Source organism: Periophthalmus magnuspinnatus, chromosome 20 (assembly GCF_009829125.3).
Source record: "Periophthalmus magnuspinnatus isolate fPerMag1 chromosome 20, fPerMag1.2.pri, whole genome shotgun sequence".
NCBI lineage: Eukaryota > Metazoa > Chordata > Actinopteri > Gobiiformes > Gobiidae > Periophthalmus > Periophthalmus magnuspinnatus.
The window spans coordinates 25965968-25987827 of NC_047145.1; the positions used below are offsets into that span (position 1 = coordinate 25965968).

Here is a 21860-nt window from a genome sequence, read left to right on the forward strand (position 1 = left end):
TTTCTTCCAAGACAATGCATTTTATATGGCAAATGGTAAATGGTCACATTTTTATATAGCGCTTTTCCACCTTCGAGGCTCAAAGTGTTTTACATCAAGGAACCACTCACACATTTACACACACATTCATACACCAGTGTACACAGACACTGAGGGTGAGGGGGGTAAGTGTTTTGCTCAAAAACATAACGACAGTATTCACCTGGGAGCTGGAATTTTACTGCCAACCTGTGGTGTGGATCTGACCGATGATGTTTAAGTCGAGAGCTGGATTCAAACTGCTAACCTTCTGATCAGTGGACAAACATCCTACCAACTGAGTCACTGTCGCCCTTTTCTATTCGTATTTACTGTCAATATGTCTATGTCTATCTACATGAAGACAGCCAAACCAAGTTATAGGTCCAGTCTGTGGAGAGGCGAGCCCACTCTTTGTATTTCTTCTAGCAATGAAAACACATGTAACTGACTAAATGCAAGATAGTTATGTTTAATGCCATGCTTTGTAATATTCCAGGCAAAGCAATAACATCTCCATAGACACAAGCATGTGACCCTACACCAGAAAAGTTACATAGTGCACCTTTAACTTAATGTTATTTCAATCTTTTAAAAACTGGTATCTTTTTTGATACCTGTTCAAATGTTTATGTATTGATCATTATGTGGGGATTTATTTATTTGAACAACCCTATCACTAAGCAACCTCACTAAACCTTTTCCTTCTAATGTGCAGCAGTGTACACCTGATAATTACTGAGCCCATTATAATCCCAGGCCTGCTGAAACCATGGCGACACTTGGGCCGTCTGAAACCATGGTGACACTTGGGCCCTCTGAAACCATAGCGACACTTGTTTGTTCCTAATTAGCTTTACCTCATTAGCTTTAGCGTTCCTCGTACCTGATTAGCTTTAGCGTTCCTCGTTGTCATTGCCCGATTTAGCACCTTTTTAACTGAACTGGTTTAACTGTTTGTTGAGTGTGTGTCAGCTTAAATGTATTCATATAAAAGTGAGACAAGTTTGCAGAGTTTATTCTTCGAAACAGAAACAATGATATTTCAGCAGAATCATCAAAGTTAGCTGTTTTACTTATGAAGTCAGACTTTGTTCTGCTCTGTTTTCTAATATTTATTAACAGTTCAAATACACATTTCTTTGCAAACTGAAAAGTATTCATCAGTGAAACAGTTTCAAAGGGTAAATTTGATCAAACAAATATCTAAAAGCTATCCAAAATACAGTTACTATAGCAACTTCAGCCATTATGCCAAAGTATTTGGGCATTCACTTAAAAAAAAAAAAAAAAAAAATCGGTTAAGGTTACTAATCAAACTTGATTCATTTTAAAGTTATTTTTATGTGATTAACTTTAGCGTTCTTTGTACCTTGTTAGCTTTAGCATTCTCTGTACCTGATTAGCTTTAGCGTTCCTTATACCTGATTAGCTTTAGCATTTCTCATACCTGATTAGCTTTAGCATTCCTTATACCTGATTAGCTTTAGCGTTCCTCATACCTGATTAGCTTTAGCATTCCTCATATTCCTCCGCTTCAACCTTTCCTGTACCTGGTGAGTTTTAGTGTTTTTGTACCTGACTAACTTTAGTATCCTTTGTACCTGATTAGCTTCACCATTCTCGTACCTGATTTTGGTATTCTTTGGTATTCTCTGTACCTGGTTAGCTTTAGCATTCCTTGTACCTGGTTTGCTTTAGTGTTCTTTGTACTTAATCAGCTTTAGCGTTCTTTGTACCTGATTACCTTTAGTGTTCTTTGCATTTGATTAGCATTAGTGTTTCTGTACCTGATTAGCTTTAGCGTTCTTTGTACCTGATCAGCTTTAGCATTCTTTGTACCTTATTAGCCTTAGCATCATTGTACCTGATTAGTTTTAGTGTTCTCTGTACCTGGTTAGCATTAGCGTTGTTGTACCTAATTAGCTTTAGCGTTCTCTGTACCTGGTTAGCTTTAGCGTTGTTGTACCTGATTAGCTTTAGCGTTCTCTGTACCTGATTAGCTTTAGCGTTGTTGTACCTGGTTAGCTTTAGCGTTCTCTGTACCTGGTTAGCTTTAGCGTTGTTGTACCTGGTTAGCTTTAGCGTTCTCTGTACCTGGTTAGCTTTAGCGTTGTTGTACCTGATTAGCTTTAGCGTTCTCTGTACCTGGTTAGCTTTAGCGTTGTTGTACCTGATTAGCTTTAGCGTTCTCTGTACCTGGTTAGCTTTAGCGTTCTCGCACACAAACGTCTCGTAGTTGGCGGCAAAGGTGGGAGGGTTGTCGTTGACATCGAGGATTCGGATGTAGACGGGCACACGGCTGACCAGGCGAGGGTTGTCTGGGGAGAGAAACGGAGGAGTGGAGATGGGGAAGAGGATAGGAGGAACGAGACAGAATGAGGAGAGTGACGGAGAAGAGAGGAGGTGGAGATAGGGAAAGAGAAAAAATGGAGGTAGTAGAGAGGCAAAAAGATAGGGAGACAAAGGGAAGGAAGAGAAGAGGAGAGGAAATGTGAAGAAAGACAAGGTCAGAGAAAGGAAGATAAGAAAGGAGAGAGAGAAAAGAGAAGTGGTGGAACAGAGAGGAAAAAGAAAAAGAGAGGGAAAAATGGGTGGGGGAGATGGAAAGAGTGAAGGAGAGCGGAGAGAGAGAAAAATGGGAGAGGTGAGTGAGGCAGAAGAGAGAGGAGGAAAGAGGGAAGGGGGACGAAAGAAAGATAGGGAGGGAGGACAGAAAGAGAGAGGAAGAGAGAGTTTCAGTTAGTTAACCCTTGAAGCAGACGAGTCAAGGTTAATATCACTTGGACCTGTGTAATTAGTGTGTGTGAAAACAAACAGAGGCACTGATCATTCAGATTAACACTGGTGAGAGTCGTTATTACTATGGCAACAGTCCTCTATTGTTAAAGCATTTGTATCTGATTAACCCTATCCCAACATGAACACAAAAGACTGCTGGCCTTTAAAGTACCATCAGATCTAAACCAGGTCTATAACAACACTATTCCAGGTCTAATCTGGGACTAAACCAGGTTTATAATAGAAGTATTCCAGGTCTAATCTAGGACTAAACCAGGTCTAATCCAGGACTAAATGAGATCTATAACAGGTCTAATTCATGAATAAACCAGGTCTATAACAGGACTATTCCAGGTCTAATCCATGACTAAACCAGGTCTATAATAGGACTAATCCAAGTCCAATCTAGGACTAAACCAGATCTGTTACAGGACTAGTCCAGGTCTAATCTAGGACTAAACCGGGTGTATAACAGGACTATACCAGGTCAAATCTAGGACTAAACCAGGTCTAATCCAGGACTAAACCAGATCTATAACAGATCTACTTTCATGACTAAACCAGGTCTATAACAGGACTATTCCAGGTCTATTCTAGGACTAAACCAGGTGTATAACAGGACTATTCCAGGTCTAATCAAGGACTAAACTGAGACTAAAAGTGGACATCATTCCCACTGCAGTTTTAAACAAGAAATGATCCAAAGGAGGACTAGTGTGGCTAAAATGAACTTTAAACGAGTCAAACCCAAAAACTGAAGAGCTGTCCCGGCACCACCTGAAGGAGCTCGCGTGCCATAGTTTGAGAAGCACTTGTCTGAGTTACATCTCCATCCTATTACAAATGTGATTACTGCTGTAGAGAGGCTTTCTCATAATGATAATAATGATAATACTACAATAATAAAATGAATGTGTCAGGATGATGAGTCATGTGTTTACATTCAGCAGTGACTCATGGGGGACAGATGCACAAACATATGGTGAGACATTAGAGCTACTGACATGAAAACACTTTTAACACAAATATACCAAGAATACTGCATTATTTAGAGAGGAGCGTTATTAACACCTAACACATAACATATTTAGATCACCGTGTTACCTTTTATTGTTTTGAAAATGCTCTATTAGCTATATATACAATATATGCTATATAAACAACTCCCCCTTCAGAGCGCTATCACAACAGCGTGCAGCGTGCTAATGAAACTACTGCACAAACTACTACACATCACATCCGGTTTGTCAAGTTGCTGTGTACAGTTTTGTATCATGGTTTTGTATAGTTAGGAAGAATTGTTGCGTGGACGGATTTGTTACGTAGGCTTGTGGATGGAGCATTGCAGAGAACTGTAAAGAGGTTTCGGGCCCAAGAGAGAAGTCAGTAGTATTTGTCAGCAGTATTTGTCAGTGGTATTTGTCAGTAGTATTTGTCAGCAGTATTTGTCAGCAGTATTTGTCAGTGGTATTTGTCAGTAGTATTTGTCAGCGGTATTTGTCAGTGGTATTGTCAGTAGTATTCGTCAGTAGCATTGTAAGTAGTATTTGTCAGTAGCATTGTCAGCAGTAGTTGTCAGCAGTATTTGTCAGTAGTATTTGTCAGTGGTATTTGTCAGTGGTATTTGTCAGTGGTATTTGTCAGTAGTATTTGTCAGCAGTATTTGTCAGCGGTATTTGTCAGTGGTATTTGTCAGTAGTATTTGTCAGCAGTATTTGTCAGCAGTATTTGTCAGTGGTATTTGTCAGTAGTATTTGTCAGCAGTATTTGTCAGTGGTATTGTCAGTAGTATTTGTCAGCAGTATTTGTCAGTGGTATTGTCAGTAGAATTCGTCAGTAGCATTGTATGTAGTATTTGTCAGTAGCATTGTCAGCAGTATTTGACAGTAGTATTTGTCAGCAGTATTTGACAGTAGTATTGTAAATAGTATTTGTCAGTAGTATTGTCTATAGTATTTGTCAGTAGTTTTTGTCAGTATTATTTGACAATAGTATAGTCTATAGTATTGTCAGTAGAAGTATTTTGTGACTTACTAAACTCGGTGGCGATGATACTGATGTTGTGCCAGGCGTTCTCCTCGCGGTCCAGTTCTCTCAGGGTAAAGATGGAACCGTTTCCTGCGTACACATTAAACACTCGGTCCATGTCCGTGCGCCGGTCGATCGAATACCTGAGAAACACAAAAAAACTTTAGACATCATTTAAACACAAGATGTATAGATGGTGCCTGTGTTTGGAAAGTTTTGGTGTGAAACAACTTAATAAAAGGATTGGGTCCACCATGATCACCACAAACATCATTATAGCAAAAGCGAGTGAGAGTGCCTTGCCTAAGTACACAACAACAGTTTAGTCAAATTCAACTTTCTGTGCAAATTGTCGTCACTTAAAAGTACACTACCTGTCTCCATGGAGATGTGGAGATCAGGAATATTCTGCTAGAGGCAATTATATCTATAAATTATACCAAGTTATACTGCATACAGTGGGGAAAAAAAGGATTTAGTCAGCCACCAATTGTTCAAGTTCTCCAACTTAAAAAGATGAGACAGGCCTGTAATTTTCATCATAGGTTCACTTCAACTATGAGAGACAGAATAAGAAAATAAAAATCCAGAAAATCAGATTGTCTGATTTTTTTAAATGTATTTGCAAATTATGCTAGAAAATAAGTATTTGGTCAATAACAAAAGTTCATCTCAGCACTGTGTTATATACCCTTTGTTGGCAATGACAGAGAACGTTTTCTGTAAGTCTCCACAAGGTTTTCCCACACTGTGACTGGTAGTTTGGCCCATTCCTCCTGCAGATCAGTGCAGAGCAGTGATGTTTTGGGCTGTTGCTGGGCAACACGGACTTTCAACTCCCTCCAAAGATTTTCTATGAGGTTGAGATCTGGAGACTGGCTAGGGCACTCCGGGACCTTGAAATGCTTCTTACGAAGCCAATCCTTCGTTGCCCAGGTGGAGTGTTTAGCATCATTGTCATGCTGAAAGACCACGTTTCATCTTCAATTCCCTTGCTGATGGAAGGACATTTTCACTCAAAATCTCACGATAAATGGCCCCATTCATTCTTTCCATTACATGGATCAGTCATCCTGCTCCCTTTGCAGAAAAACAGCTCTAAAGCATGATGTTTCCACCCTCATGCTTCACAGTAGGTATGGTATTCTTTGGATGCAACTCAGCATTCATATGACATTCTCCCAATCCTCTGCTGGATCATCCAAATGCTCTCTAGGAAACCTCAGACAGGCCTGGACATGTCCTGGCTTAAGCAGGGGGACACATCTGGCACTGCAGGATTTGAGTCCCTGACGGCATAGTGTGTTACTGATGGTAGCCTTTGTTACTTTGATCCCAGCTCTCTGCAGGTCATTCACTAGGTCCCCCTGTGTGGTTCTGGGATTTTTGCTCACCGTTCTTGTGCTCATTTTGAGGAGAGACAGAAATTTTGACTGTTTGTAGGTGACCAAATACTTATTTTACCAAGGAATTTACCAATTAGGTAGAATTTACCAATGAAGGTGAAGCTGAGGAAGGCCAAACAGAGACATGGGAGGAAGCTGGAGGGGAGACTCCGACAGAAGAACATCAGGGAAGTCTGGAGCGGCATGAGAGCCATCATAGGACACAAGCCGACCAGAGGGAGAGGCGTTGAGGGGGATGTGAACTTAGCCAATGAGTTCAACATCTTCTTTAATCGCTTTGAACTGGCAGGCAACTACCATCTCCAGCCAGTAGCCTCCCCCACCCCCCTCCCCCGTCCACCTCCAGGGGAAGACTCTGCTCACACCTCCGACAGCTCCACCCCTCCCCCTCCTGACACCTCCACACTGACTGTCACTGAAGAGCAGGTGAAGAGACAGCTGCTGAGACTCAGGGCTGGCAAAGCTCCAGGGCCTGATGGAGTGAGTCCCAGGGTCTTAAAGAACTGTGCCCCTCAGCTAAGTGGTGTCCTGCACCTGATCTTCAACCTGAGCCTGAGTCTTCAGAGAGTCCCCCTGCTGTGGAAGACATCGTGCCTCGTCCCTGTCCCGAAGATGCCGCACCCCAGCGACCCCAAGGACTATAGGCCTGTGGCACTGACCTCCCACATCATGAAGACTCTGGAACGACTCGTCTTGGAGCAGCTGAGGCCCAGGGTCCAACATCTGCAGGACCCCCTCCAGTTCGCCTACCAGCCCCATCTCGGAGTAGATGACGCCATCTTGACCCTACTCCACAGAGTCTACCCCCACCTGGACACACCGGCTGCCACTGTGAGGGTCATGTTTTTTGACTTCTCCAGTGCCTTTGACACCATCAGGCCGGCTCTGCTGGCTGAGAAGCTGGCGGTGATGCAGGTGGAGGACTCCCTGGTGTCCTGGATTGTGGACTATCTCACTGGAAGACCACAGTATGTACGCTTACAGGGCTGTGTGTCAGACAGAGTGGTCAGCAACACCGGGGCTCCACAAGGGACAGTCCTCTCTCCCTTCCTCTTCACTCTCTACACCACGGACTTCAGCTACTGCAGTGAGACTTGCCACCTTCAGAAGTTTTCTGATGACTCTGCAGTGGTGGGATGCATCAGCGGTGGTGAAGAGAGGGAGTATAGGACTGTTGTGGACAACTTTGTCACGTGGAGTGAGAAGAACCACCTTCAACTCAACGTGACCAAGACAAAAGAACTGGTGGTGGACCTGAGGAGGACCAAAGCGGCTGTGACTCCCATCTCCATCCATGGGGTCAGTGTGGACGTGGTGGAGGAGTACAAGTACTTGGGAGTGTACTTGGACAATAAACTGGACTGGAGCAGAAACGTGGACGCAGTCTATAAGAAGGGCCAGAGCCGCCTCTATTTCCTGAGGAGGCTGAGGTCCTTTGACATCTGCAGGACGATGCTCAGGATGTTCTATGAGTCTATGGTGGCCAGTGCCATCATGTATGCTGTGGTCTGCTGGGGCAGCAGTCTGCGCGTGAGGGACACTAATAATAACACTCAATAAGATCATCAGGAAGGCTGGTCATGTTGTGGGGGAGGAGCTGGACTCTCTGACTGTTGTGTCGGACAGGAGGATGTTGACCAAAGTCAGGACTATTCTGGACTCTCCCCTCCACCCCCTCCACCCCCTCCACCCCCTCCACCCCCTCCACGAGGTGCTGGCCAATCTGAAGAGCTCGTTCAGCCACAGACTGTTACTGCCACGCTGCTCCACTGAGAGACACAGGAAATCTTTCCTGCCTGTCGCCATCAAACTGTTAAACTCCGTTCTCTAACCAAACACTTCAATACTCCAATATTCCACTTTGTACATAGATGTAAATAGTGTGTGATTTTGTGAGATGATCTATTTATTTATTTTGTTTAACACTGACACTTTATTCTTATTGCATGACACTTTATTCTTATTGCACAAATTTTATTCTTATTTAAATGACTTTTTATTCTTATTCTTAAATTCTATCCTGTGGTTGTGGCATCTTGTAACTAAGAGAATTTCCCTTCGGGGATCAATAAAAGTGATTCTGATTCTGATTCTGATTCTGAATTAATTCATTAAAAGTCCTACAATGTGATTTCCTGGTTTCTTTCCCCCCATCGTGTCATAGCTGAAGTGAACCTTTGATTACAGGCCTCATCTTTTTAAGTGGGAGAACTTGCACAACTGGTGGCTGACTAAATACTTTTTTGCCCTACTGTATATAAAAGCACATAGCTAACGCACTAGCTGCTGCATTCCAAACAGGAAGCACCCCCAAGTGATCATGGGGGCGCTTCCGGCTCCATCGACTCTGGCTCCAATTCACTTTACATTGAAAAACTGTTAGAGAGAGTGTCCTCTCTCTCTGTAACTGCTGCTGTCAGATTCGTCATTTTGTTTTTAAAATGTTCGCATTAACCCGCTCTACATGATCCTGGAGTTTTTATTTTGCCATTGTGTCCGTAAATCAAGATATGAACATTAATAACAGACAAATCAGGCACCTTCTTTCCCCGAGGTCATGTTTGACTGACAGTGTTGCTAAGCATGTCTTTTGAGATATTTTTGAGCAATAAAAACATCAAATTGCAAACAATTCAATATATGTAAGACAGATAAGGTAATGTCATACTCTAGGGTAAACATACCATCTCCATGGAGACAAAAAACTGACAGATCGCCAGAAAAGTTACATGGTGTGGCTTTAAGTTTGTAAACATTTAACATTCTGCACTGTGTTCTTTTGGAGTCATTTGGAGGAGTTCAGGTGTGGAGTGAGTAAAACGCCTCATTGTCCTTTCCTACGCTCCAGGGGGCGCCCTAATAGTGAGGAGCTTTCACAACAATCATCACAAACTCCCATTGAACCGCAAGCTAACGGCTAATTTAAGCTAACGGCTAATCTAAGCGTCACATTTGAAAGAGGAGCACTTTAGCCTGAGGTGGAGTGACTGAGGAGCTAATGATCCAGAGACACTGCAGAGGTTCAACAACAGCAGCTAAAAATAAAACTCACAACCACAGGTGAAGTGAAGAAAAGAAGAAAAGAAGAGGCATTTTCATTCACTTATAGCACTTTTAATAGATTCTAAGAACCTACGACAGGTTTTGATGATTCTTCTAATAATAAAATCTGTTGTAATTACAGATTATAGTTTTATTAGAGCCAAAAAGGAATTTGTGAAGAAAAGTTGAAAAATCTGTTGAAAATGACAAGATGTAGAGAACTGTATTGTAGAGTCGCATGATGATGACATCACACTGGGAGGAGTCTGTCCAAAAGTTCAGCACAGTTTACACAGGTACATTTTTTCCTGATACTTCAAACATGATTTCAACAAAATAAATATGTTTTCTTATGTTTGTATTTATTTTATTTTATCATAATCTCTGTGTCCATTAGAGGAGTTCTGGTCCAGTGCACCACACGGTTGCTAGGTAACAGTTATGATTTCCACCCAGAAAAATGTGAAATAGAATGATCTCAAGTGATCTCAGAAAAGTAACATTGCGCACAAGGCTTTTTATTGCTTGAAAAATGTTGAAAACATGCAGTACACCTTTAAATAATGAATTTAATTTTATTTAATGTAATCTATATATACTTTTTTTTTTAAATTTTATTTTAAAACATAGACAAAACAACAAAGAGTTAGCCCATGCTGTTGTCCTGACGATGTAGCAATAATACAAATCCATCAAATTATTTTATGTGGATCAAAAGCATATAATGGGGTCGGAGACAGGATAACCACTCTGCCACAGCAACACAGGGTGATCAGGAGTCTAACCCACAACCTCCTGGTGAGAGGGAGGAGGCAGCATAAGCACTTAGCGTATTCCTAGCACGTAGCAGTAGTCTCCTGTAGCCTCTGTCCTCTCTATCATCACAGACAGCAGAGGAGGCTTGGCTTCTGGGGGACAAATATAGACACTTGGTTGTGGAGGTATGGACTTAAGGGGGGACAGGGGAAGGACAAGTGGGCAGAGAGTGTCCGATTTTGGGCTTCTCTCTCTCCCCTTAGGCCCTCTGAAGTCTGCTCCTTCATCCATCATCTGGACGTCCCAAGTGCATGAGGGTCTGTGTGAGTCAGGTCTGTGAGAGCTACACTGTAAAAATGAGACTTCAATTCATAATATGTATCTTGTCTGGACCAGTTTGGAGACTACTGTGTTCTCTTTTGTCCAGGTTGTGTCATTGGTATTGTCCCTGGTTTGGTCCTGGTTGTAGTCCTGTTTAGTCCTGGTTTAGCACTGGTTTAGTCCTGGTTTAGTCTTTGGTTCAGTCCTGGTTTAGCACTGGTTTAGTCCTGGTTTAGCCCTGGTTTAGTCTTTGGTTCAGTCCGGGTTTAGCACTGGTTTAGTCCTGGTTTAGTCCTGGTTTAGTCTTTGGTTCAGTCCTGGTTTAGTCCTGGTTAAGTCCCTGGTTTTGGTCTTTCTGTTTTGGTTTTACAATGACAGATTGCTGATCTCCAGAGACAGGAGCAGAGGTGATCGATCGATATATGATAAAACAAGATGGCCGACACAGGAGAGGGCGGGGTCAAGGATTTTTACTCAAACAATAGGACAACAGAGAGAAAAAGAGAAAAAGAGAGAAGGAAGAAAGAGAGAGGGGCAGCGAGAGGAGAGGAGAGAGAGGGGGGATAGAAAAGGAGAGAGAGGTGAGAGGAGAGAGATATGGAGAGAGTGAGTAAGGGAGAGAGGGGGAGGGAGAGAGACAGAGAGAGGATAGAAAGAAAAAAGAATTAAGATGGTTGAGGATAAGAGAAAAAGAGATGGAAGGGGAGAGAGGAGAGAGGAGATGAGGCAGGGAAAGAGGCGGATGGCAAGAAAGATGAAAAAGAAGGGAAAGAGGGTGAGAGGGAGAGGAACAGAGGAAGGAGAGATAAAAGAGATGAAGAAACAGAAAGAGGAAAGGGAAACAATGGAAGAGAGAAAAGGAGAAGCGAGAGACAGAGAGAGGAAACGAGTGAGAGGGGGGTCTGCTGAGGTTCACGTCTAAAAATACGGATGCACTTAAAACAAATGAGGAAATGTCACCGTCATTTCTATTTTAAACAATGATCAGAGCAAAACATGACAACACACAACACCCCATCTGCAGTCCAGGTTTGAGACCTCATTAAGTCCTGGTTTAGTCCCGGTTTAGTCCTGGTAGTCCTAGTTTTATCTTGGTTTGGTCCTGGTTTAATCTGGGTTTAGTCCTGGTTTTGTCCCGGGATTAACTCCATATTTACACTATAAAAGGTAGGCTATATACATAACTTTTCGAGGGTCTGCCATCTTATCTCCATGGAGATATTACTGCTTTGTGTGGAATATTCCACACTAGCATTAAATTACTACCAGTCCACATTACAGGTCAGCTCTATGGAGATGCAACCCTGCAAGATATCTTTTTAAGTTGCACAAGAAAAAAATAAATTCTGTAACTGCACAAAAGCTTTAGAGTGAAGACATTTGGCTGCTTGTCCAAGCCGCTTCTTCAGTTCTGGTCAGATTACTGCTGGACACTGCCTTATATCTGTCTGAAGGGAGGAGCTAACTACACTGAAGCTAACACATCTGTTTGTTTACAGTGTCTATTTGTTAGCTAGGTCTAATGAGCTACACTAAGTGTACACTGTGCCTGAGTCATATTTAGCATAAGCCTTAATGGGTGCTCTCGCACCTATTAGCATACTTGCTATTGGTGTACTGGCTAGCATTATTGTTTTCTTTGTTTAGATTTAGGTCTGAGGATGGAGTTATAAATAGAAGATAAACCAAACCAACACGATCGTGAGAGCTGCTCAGGACCCCAATCACCTGTACATCTCCATCTCAAAGACACTAACCACTCCTTAGAAGAGAGTGAGGTTCAGATCTAAGCCAAAGAAAAGAAATTTCTAGAAAGCTATTTTTGTTAGGAAAGACAATCCATCTCTAAATAGGAACGGGTGGCTTAGACTTCATCTATCTCCTATTTATAACTCCATCCTCAGACCTAAATCAAAACAAGGAAAACAGGACTAGCCAGTATGCTAATAACCAGTATGCTAATAGGTGTGAGGCCTCTCTCTCCTCATCATCTCCTCTCTCCTCCCTTCTCTTTCCTGTCACTTTTTCTCTCTCCTGACATCTTCTCTTTTTCCCTCTCTCCCCCTCTCTCCTTTCTCTCCAATCTCTTTGCCTCTCTCCATCTCTTCATCAGTCTCTCCCTCTCCCCTCTCTCGGTCCATCCTTCTTTACCTCTCCTCTCCTCTTCCCCAACCTTCTCTTGTATTGCTCCCTCTTTCCTCTCCCTGTCTATCCACACTTTCCCTCCCTTCCTCTCGCTATCTCTCATCCGCTCCCTTTCACCTTGCTTCTCCCTCTCTTGCACCATCTCTCTACCTCTTTCTCTCTCTCTTCCCCTCCATCTATCTTGCTTGTCTCTCTCCTCTCCCTTTCACTTTCTCTCTTCCTATCTCCCCTGTCTGTTTCTCTTCCTTCCTCCATCCTCCCTCCTTCACTCCTTCCCTACATCTCTCTATCTCTCTCTACCTCCGCCCTCGCTCTCTCTTTCTCCCACCCTCTCTCTTTTTTTTGCCATTCCCTCTCTCCCTCTCTCAACTGCCACTCGTTCCTCCGTGTCCTGATGTCCCATAAAACAGAATGATCTCACATTTGACACTGCAATAAAACGCTAAAACTTCAACCTTCGTCGTAACTCCTCCTCCTCTTCCTCCTCCCACTCCTCCTCCACCTCCTCCTCCCCATCCCTTCCATGTTTTATTTTTTGTTTTCTGCTCATTTGAAACCCTCATCTGCTCTTCTCATCAGAACACGGCCCTGTGCGCTGTGAGTTAGACCGTCTCAAACCCAAGGCTGCCGCGTCAGAATATTTTGGAAAAAATAACATCTTTATGGAGATAGATTCAGGAGACTTTTAAGGACGCCATTTTGAGGTCCTAAAGATGCAATAAAGACCAAACGACCCAACACAAGGGTGAAGGAGGTGACACGTCACACTCTGCTGTCGCTATAGCATTATTATTATGATTATGCAGTGTTTAGGATCATATAATATGCCATCTTCAGTTAAAGCTACAGGACGGAACTTGGCGTGTCACCTGAACGGTTTCATGAAAGTAGAAACCATACTCCGGTCTCCATAGATGTTTTATGCCATACTGTGGAATATTATAGCCAAAGGAACAACATTTCCATGGAAACAAGCACAAAGAGGCCCTCTTCCAGGCCAAATAAGAGTCAGGTTTGTGGAGATGTGAGCCCACTCAAACTGAGGATACACATTTTTCAATGCAATAAACACAACCATAATGAAAAACAAAAAACAAAACATGCATTTTAGTCTGTTTTTTGGCTAAAAGTTACATACCGTGGCTTTAAAATAACTAACTAACTAAATAAATAAATACATAAACAAACAAATAAATAAATAAATGTAGTGTAAAAATACTGAACAAAAATTTAAAAAACAGACCAAGTCAATAGGCCAGGCCTGTGGGGAGGCGAGTCCACTCACAGAAGAGGTACTTTGGCTCAGTGTGAACTATATATGTTTAATGCCACACTGGGGAACATTTCAGACAAAGTAATAATATCTCCATGAAGGCAAGCAAGTGAAAAAGTTAAACACTGCACCTTTAAGCTTCTAATGAGAAAAACTGATTATAAAAAAAGCACAAACTTTCTCTTGCATAATGTGTGGATAATTGAATGCAACAGACTGAATCCAAAATGTCTCTTTATGCAGAAAACCTTCCAAATATAATGTACTTTTCACAGGCGACACAACTGGAGCTGAAATGCTCCATATTCACAAACGAAATCTAATTTAAAGTCACCAATGGACTCCAAAAATTATATTCAAAAAAATAATTTTTAAAGAATCCAAAGGTTCCATCTTTCACGTTTACGATTCATTTGATTTTGAAACGGCCTCACACTTAACTTATAAGAAAGTCCAGCCACATTTGAAGGCTACAGAGGCCTTGGACAAACTGTGTGCATATGTAATCTAAAATGTACTGAAGTGAAGGACCAAGGACAGGCACATGAGCGCAGTACACACTTATATTTATTTTTATATTCGTTATTATTGCAGTGAAGTCCACATGAAACCAGGTCAACAGATTTACACAGCTCTTAGAATAAAACTATACATTAAACATTATGAGGAAACATCTGCTGTTTTAATGTAAGCCATAACACGGCTCATTTCACTGCTGTGGTGTCACATCCTTTTACTGTGTGTCTGGACCACACTGGATTTTCATTTGGTTCAGTAAGATGAAACATATATTCTAAATAAAATAGACTACTTTGTTGAAAATGCAAGAGCTGTGTGCTTAACCAGTGTAAAAAATGGGGACAGGCGACATGACTTTTTGTGATGTAGTCTGTGAGGTCCCTCGTCCTGGGACGTCCCATAGCAACAGAAAATTCAGTTCTGTCAACTGGACAGAATGGATTTTTCCTGTGCTATCTTGTGCTGTTTGGATAAATATATGGGGATAGTGGTAACCTTGAGCAGCAAGATGGATTCTCGCGATATTTGTGAGAACCCATCTTGGCAAACTCCCGCGGTGCCAAAGGTGAAGCGCCCAAACGAACCAAAACAAACACGGTGACGCTGACAGACATACTTCAGCCTGTTTGATCAAAAATACTGTTATATTCTATTGTGCAGAGGGAAGCACTTTGTGTATTGGTGGAGGGAAATAAGACTGTGCTTTTCTCTCAACTCGATTTAACTCAAGTTTGATTTTTCAACAGCGTTCTGCTGTTGTGAAGCTTTGGCCAAACAGATTAAAGTAGAGAACGTCATTCCAGGTCATGTGTAGAAGTCACTTCCGATTGCTGCACATATCAGTCTGGTATGAGCAGAGGTGAATGAACACAGAACACTGTAAACCAGCTCACATTAAAAGCCTTGGTGTTCATATTGATATTTGTCTACCTGGCCTGTAACCAAACCTGTCTCCATCATCCGGGATTAGGTAAATCTGCTCCATGGGCCCTCCTGACCCCCTCTCCGACACTCATGCATGGACATGGTGGGTGAAGAGTGCCCAAGGACACCACAACAGCCACCTTATACTGTTCCTACCTGACGGGGCTCCTCTTGTCGTCTGGGTCAGCTGCACTCACAGACCCGATCACAGTGTTTCTGGGTGCGTCCTCTTTGACCTCCAGGATGTAATGACTGCGTTCAAACACTGGCGGCTCGTCCACGTCCTCCACCACCACCTTCACAGACGCCTCATCGGTGAAGGGTCCTGCTGACATTAACCTGGAACCCACCGGAACATTCTCCACCTGGATACGAAGGCTGTACTGACGCTTCCTCTCAAAGTCCAAAGGCTAGAAACACAAAAACACGAAAGGGAAAGATATATGTTATGTATAATTTATATCTATCTATCTAGTGCTACCATGATGGCTCTAGTCTTTGAACATTGTGAAATGACCTTATAAACTCATTGTGGTGAATAATTAGGATGCTCTGAATACATAAGGTCAGTGAGGAGTAACTTTGGACCACTGCAAACAGTTTAAAATGAGCTAGTTCTGTTTTTACATTTTTAAAACTAAAAATTAGGCACAGCGCCTTGAACTGCGTGTTTCTTTTGTGAGAGCCAAACTTACTCAAACACACCCACTTAACAGAGCAACTTTTATAATATGTTATGGGCTTAATGTACAGTAAAAAGTACAGTTTAAGGTAATATTCAAATTACAATTCAAATGGAAGCTTGAAGGCCAAGAAAAATTGGTCTGAGGGTCGCATTTGGCCCCTGGGCCACAGTTTGGGCATGCCTGTGTTAGACGCTCTCCCAACATGAAGACAACTTCTGTACTCAGATACGTCACCTTTTCTTTTTATTTATTTATTTTTTCTATTTCATCCAACTGTTACCAAGAGCCTCTACCAGTGCAGATCCAATATGACCACGACATTGACAGAATATTTGAAAATAGCTCTTAAAGACAAAAGGCAATTAAAGGCAATTTACTGACGGTGGAACGTCAACAGCACAATTCCATGGAAACAGAAAGTTAAAACCATACTTCAGAACATTCTTCATGGAGATATGCCATACTGTGGAAGATTATAACCAATGAACCAATATTTCCATGGAAACAAGCAGGAGAAGACCATCTTCTACACCAAATAATAGTCAGGCTTGTGGAGATGCGAGCCCTCTCACAGTAAAGACCAGTTTGTTAGTTTTGTTTTCTTGTTGTTGTTGTTTTTTTGTTTGTTTTTTTACATTATTTAGTATAATAAAGATATACAAAATTAGAACAAACATTTGTTTTAGTCTATTTTGGGCTAAAAAGTTACATACTGTGTCTTTAAATGTTATGAATGTTATGTTATTTTGAAACGGGTTTAGTTTGTCCGTGTGGTGCTCGTGTTACATTTGTCAAACTTTTCCACGTGGCTGCGTTGGTAGAGGTTGCTGGGTAACAGTCGAAGGAAATTGAAAAAAAATAAACTGCTGAAAAGACATGAGCACATTCACGACATCGACAAAAGAGAACTTTCAAAACAATTATGAAATGTTTCGCAGCTTGATAAATTGGTTAAAGAGGAGGTATTTTACTTCTATAGGGTATTAAAGTGGAGGTATTTTACTTCTATGGGGTATTAAAGAGGGAGTATTTTACATTTATGGGGTATTAAAGAGGGTATTTGAGTTCTATGGGGTATTAAAGAGGGGGTATTTTACTTCTTATATGGCAAAGTCCCTCCCCCTTCAGAGCACTATCACAACACAATCAGCTGCATCCCACTAATGAAAATACTGCACATCACGTCAGGTTTGTAGAGTTGTTGTGTACAGTTTTGTATCATGTTTTTGTATATTTATGAAGAATTATTGTGTGGGAGCATGGGTGACGTAGGCTTGTGGGCAGAGCATTGGACTTACTGTTAACCAACTGAGATCTCTAGATTACTCAAACATGCATGGATGACATCTAAAACCTCTTCAGACATGTTTTCGATGAATAACATTTTAACATGGTAGAAAGTTAAAAAGTGTATTTTGCATGTCACCCTCTCCTTAAAGCCTGAATGGACAAAGGCAGAATGTCTTGACAGATATCGAGGTCGGCACTGTCACGTTTTCAATCAGCGTTCCCATGTTCAGCTCTGCTTTTTGCTCATTTTCCATTGGCTTCTTTCACTCGGCAAAATGATGTAGCGATCCATCATTCCGGTGTGTCTGTGTCCGTGTCCGTACCGCGAGTCCACTCATTCACTTTGTTTTGGGGTGAAATGAGAAGATCAGCGCTCCAGATTAGCCCAGTGTCGTACGTCAATAAACAGACAGGATCCAAGCTGCTGCGGGAGAAGCTTTATACAGGGTCTGTGTTTGGACGCTTCATATCTCATGTTTTTCTCATTCGGACTTGGTTTGGTGGACAGTACATGTGATCAGTAGTTTTACATCAATTAAGTGGCAGTTTATGGGGAAAAAGATGTACAAAAATACAGGAAGTAGTGCTGTGTTCTAAAACTGAATCCTTCTGTCTGTTAGTTGCTTGTTTACATTATGGTTGTTGGTAACAGTTATTACTTGGACTTACGTATTATATCTGCTGCCTGTGTGCAACCAGGAAGTACAATTATAAACTATACTAAAAAATAAACTATACTGAATATTTGTGATTTTTAGTAAAATATATATATACTGTATAACGTTTCAGTGGAATGAGCAGTCTAACCTGCCATATGCACTTTAAAGGGGCACTATGTAACTTTTGTCATGGTGTCACCTGCCAGTATGTTTTTTTCTTTGGAATGTTCCACAGTACAGCATTGCGATATGGTATGCTTTTATTTGGACAGGGACAGTGGACAATAATACACTGACCTTAAAAAACAGGAAAGATGTATGGTGCCAGGTTACAGAAAAAATACTAATTTCCACCCGTAGTCTCTGGACAGGCTGATAAGAATTTGGTGTAGGTGCACGAAAGACCTGTAAACACTGTACAGTGGGGCAAAAAAGTATTTAGTCAACCACCAACTGTGCAAGTTCTCCAACTTAAAAAGATGACAGAGGCCTGTAATTTTCATCATAGATACACTTGAACTATGAGAAACAGAATGTGAGGAAAGAATCCAGGAAATCACATTGCAGGATTTTTAATTAATAAATTGGTACATTTCTCAGTAAAATAAGTATTTGGTCACCTACAAACAAGCAAGTTTTCTGGCTCTCACAGACCTGTAACTTCTTTAAGCGGCTCCTCTGTCCTCCACTTGTTATCTGTATTAATGGCACCTGTTTGAACTCATTATCAGTATAAATGACACCTGTCCACAACCTCAAACAGTCAGACTCCAAACTCCACTATGGCCAAGACCAAAGAGCTGTCAAAGGACACCAGAAACAAAACTGTAGACCTGCACCAGGCTGGGAAGACTGAATCTGCAATAGGTCAGCATCTTGGTGTGAAGAAATCAAGTGTGGGAGCAATTATTAGAAAATGGAAGACATATAAGACCATTGATAATCTCCCTCTATCTGGGGCTCCACGCAAGATCTCACCCTGTGGGGTCAAAATGATCACAAGAACGGTGAGCAAAAATCCCAGAACCACACGGGGGACCTAGTGAATGACCTGCAGAGAGCTGGGACCAAAGTAACAAAGGCTACCATCAGTAACACACTACGCCGTCAGGGACTCAAATCCTGCAGTGCCAGATGTGTCCCCCTGCTTAAGCCAGGACACATCCAGGCCCGTCTGAAGTTTGCTACAGAGCATTTGGATGATCCAGCAGAGGACTTGGAGAATATCATATGGTCAGATGAAACCAAAATAGAACTTTTTGGTAAAAACTCAACCTGTCATGTTTGGAGGAGAAAGAATGCTGAGTTGCATCCAAAGAACACAATACCTACTGTGAAGCATGAGGGTGGAAACATCATGCTTTAGAGCTGTTTTTCTGCAAAGGGACCAGGATGACCGTGTAAAGGAAAGAACGAATGGGGCCCTCTACCATGAGTTTTTGTGTGAAATCCTCCTTCCATCAGCAAGGGCATTGAAGATGAAACATGGCTGGGTCTTTCAGTATAACAATGATTCCAAACATACCACCCGAGCAACAAAGGAGTGGCTTCGTAAGAAGCATTTCAAGGACCTGGAGTGGCCTAGCCAGTCTCCAGATCTCAACCCCATAGAAAATCTTTGGAGGGAGTTGTTGTCCATGTTGCCCAACAACAGCCCCAAAACATCACTGCTCTAGAGGAGATCTGCAGGAGGAACTACCAGCAACAGTGTGGGAAAACCTTGTGGAGACTTACAGAAAACCTCTGTCATTGCCAACAAAGGTATATAACAAAGTATTGAGATAAACTTTAGTTGTTTTGCCATCTACTGTTGCTTGGGAATATGTCTCCTTTCGGTTTAATGAACAACTGCCTTTAAATATGTGTTGAACCAACAGAACGGACATGATTTGTTGCCTATTTAAGTGACTTAACTGAAAGAAACTCTTTATTTATACAAACCTAAGCAAAGATAAAATAAATGCCATGGAACCTTAAACTGCCTCACCAATGCATCTGTGTGCCTCAGAATGCTCATCTATGCTCTCCAGGTGCAGTCCCTGCTGTGGCGTTGTTGGATGTGTTAGTATTATTAGTTGTTTTTTTTGTATGTTAACCACTTCTGTTAGACCACATTGACACACATTCTTGCTGTGAGTGGGCTCACCAGTCTCTAGATTTGACCAGTAACTGGACTGGTGGTGTCATCTGTTGTTTTGCATGGATATAGATGAGTTCATTGTAAAACATGCAAACTTTTCTGTGCACATATCATTCCCATCATTACAAAATGTTAATGAAAAGACATGATTTCCACAGTGTTCACAACTCGGCTCCCCCTGCCGTTTTATTCGTTTTATTATTATTATCCAACAAACACTATGTTAAAAGAACCACTCGCTAACTGTTTGCTAGCGACACGGATCCGGCAGCCTTTCATATGTACAGTGGCAGCGCAGTGTGATCGGGACGCGATGTCATTAAAATGCAACACACCCCAATTATTTCCATCAACACAGAGATGCCTTTAGTGAGCACATTTACAAATATACAACTTCTGAAGGAAAACATTAAAGTCCCACTGTCCAACCTACGCTTAAACGCAATGCAGAAGGAAGCATTGACACAAATCAGGTACACTAATCACCAAGGAAATGTATAGAAGAAATACATAGAAACATAAAAGGATAGTTACTGGTAAAAAAGGTCTCAGGGCAATTATAAAAGTCTGTTTGAAGCTATGTGTGTTGAACAATGTGAGCTACAAAACAACTATAGGTACTATGGCTGTCAAAAGTATTGAAAATCTGATACTAATCCATACAAAAACTAGTATCAAAACTAGATACTCATTTGAGCAGGTATTGATACTAGGAAAGTCCAGACAAAGCAAACATCTCTATGGAGACAAACAGGTGCATCACCGAATATCTGTATCTAGAATTATGGTAAATGGTCACATGTTTATACAGCACTTTCCCAGTTTCGAGGCTAAAAACTCTTTACATTTACTCACCCATTCACACACACACACACGTTCATACAGCAGTCTTGCTCAAGGACACAATAGCATTCATCTATGGGAGCTGGAATCGCACCGCCAACCTGTGGGTCAGTGGATGCTGAACCCTCTTAACACCACCTGAGCTACTGTCGCCCCATTATAAAAAAGTGCTTAACTATTATTTCAATGGACAACTTTAAACGTAATAGGAAGTAAGTAAATAATAGGTAGGGGGCGCTCTAAGGATGACAAACCCAAAGATTACACCATAAAGAAAGGTTTTAGCATATGGTTATGATGAGAAAGTGAGTCATCATCAACATCAGCAAACAAGATTAATATTGTGGAATTGTTCTGGCTCATGCGGCGAGTCTTTTTACAGTGTTTGGCTCCTGTTCTGAGCCGTTTCACACAGGTCTCAACACAAAACAGTAGAACACGACGTGATGGAGCAGAGCCAAAGCAGAACACTCCCATCCCCAAAGATACTACACAAGTACAGGGACACAAAACATGTTTCACAGTGTATCTCTGAACCTTTAACGCACAACGGCTGACTCTGTACTGTGTGTGTGTGTGTGTGTCTGGAGTCGTTTAAATACCCTTCTGTGCTTTGGCACATCATTATCTGGGTGGATTCCAGGTGATTCCACTGGGCTCTTTCATTTTGTTTGTATTGTTCTAATGCTATGGTTAAAGATTTAAAGGTACACTATGCAGCTTTTCTAGTGGTTATTAGGGATGGGATAATAAGCAATAATAGTGTTTATCGTAACAAAAAGGGTTGACCATAACCATTCATGGGACATTTTTTATATTCCTGATGATCGCCAGAATTGGCTTATTGCTCCAGGCCCCCAAATTTCAGTTGATGGACCTGCTTTGAGGAGAGCAGTAAAAACACCTGTAATGGAATAAATGCTATTTTGATAGATTTACTGCCATACTGTGCAGCATTTTAGGCCAGTGAGATTGCCTATATACAGCATTAAACACCAAAAAAATTGGAATAATATTTTCAGTTTCGTT

General features: G+C 41.7%; 1 protein-coding gene across 1 annotated transcript in view; it reads right to left on the reverse strand.

Moving 5' to 3' along the window:
- LOC117388434 (cadherin-6-like) overlaps positions 1-21860 on the reverse strand; it is a 151328-nt gene that overhangs the window by 14755 nt on the left and 114713 nt on the right. Inside the window, exons 8-10 of the mRNA XM_033985978.2 lie at positions 15370-15623; positions 4834-4970; positions 2218-2339 (exon numbers count right to left, since the gene is read on the reverse strand). Coding sequence (XP_033841869.1) covers positions 2218-2339; positions 4834-4970; positions 15370-15623 — 513 coding nt within the window. The remainder of the gene's footprint in view (positions 1-2217; positions 2340-4833; positions 4971-15369; positions 15624-21860) is intronic.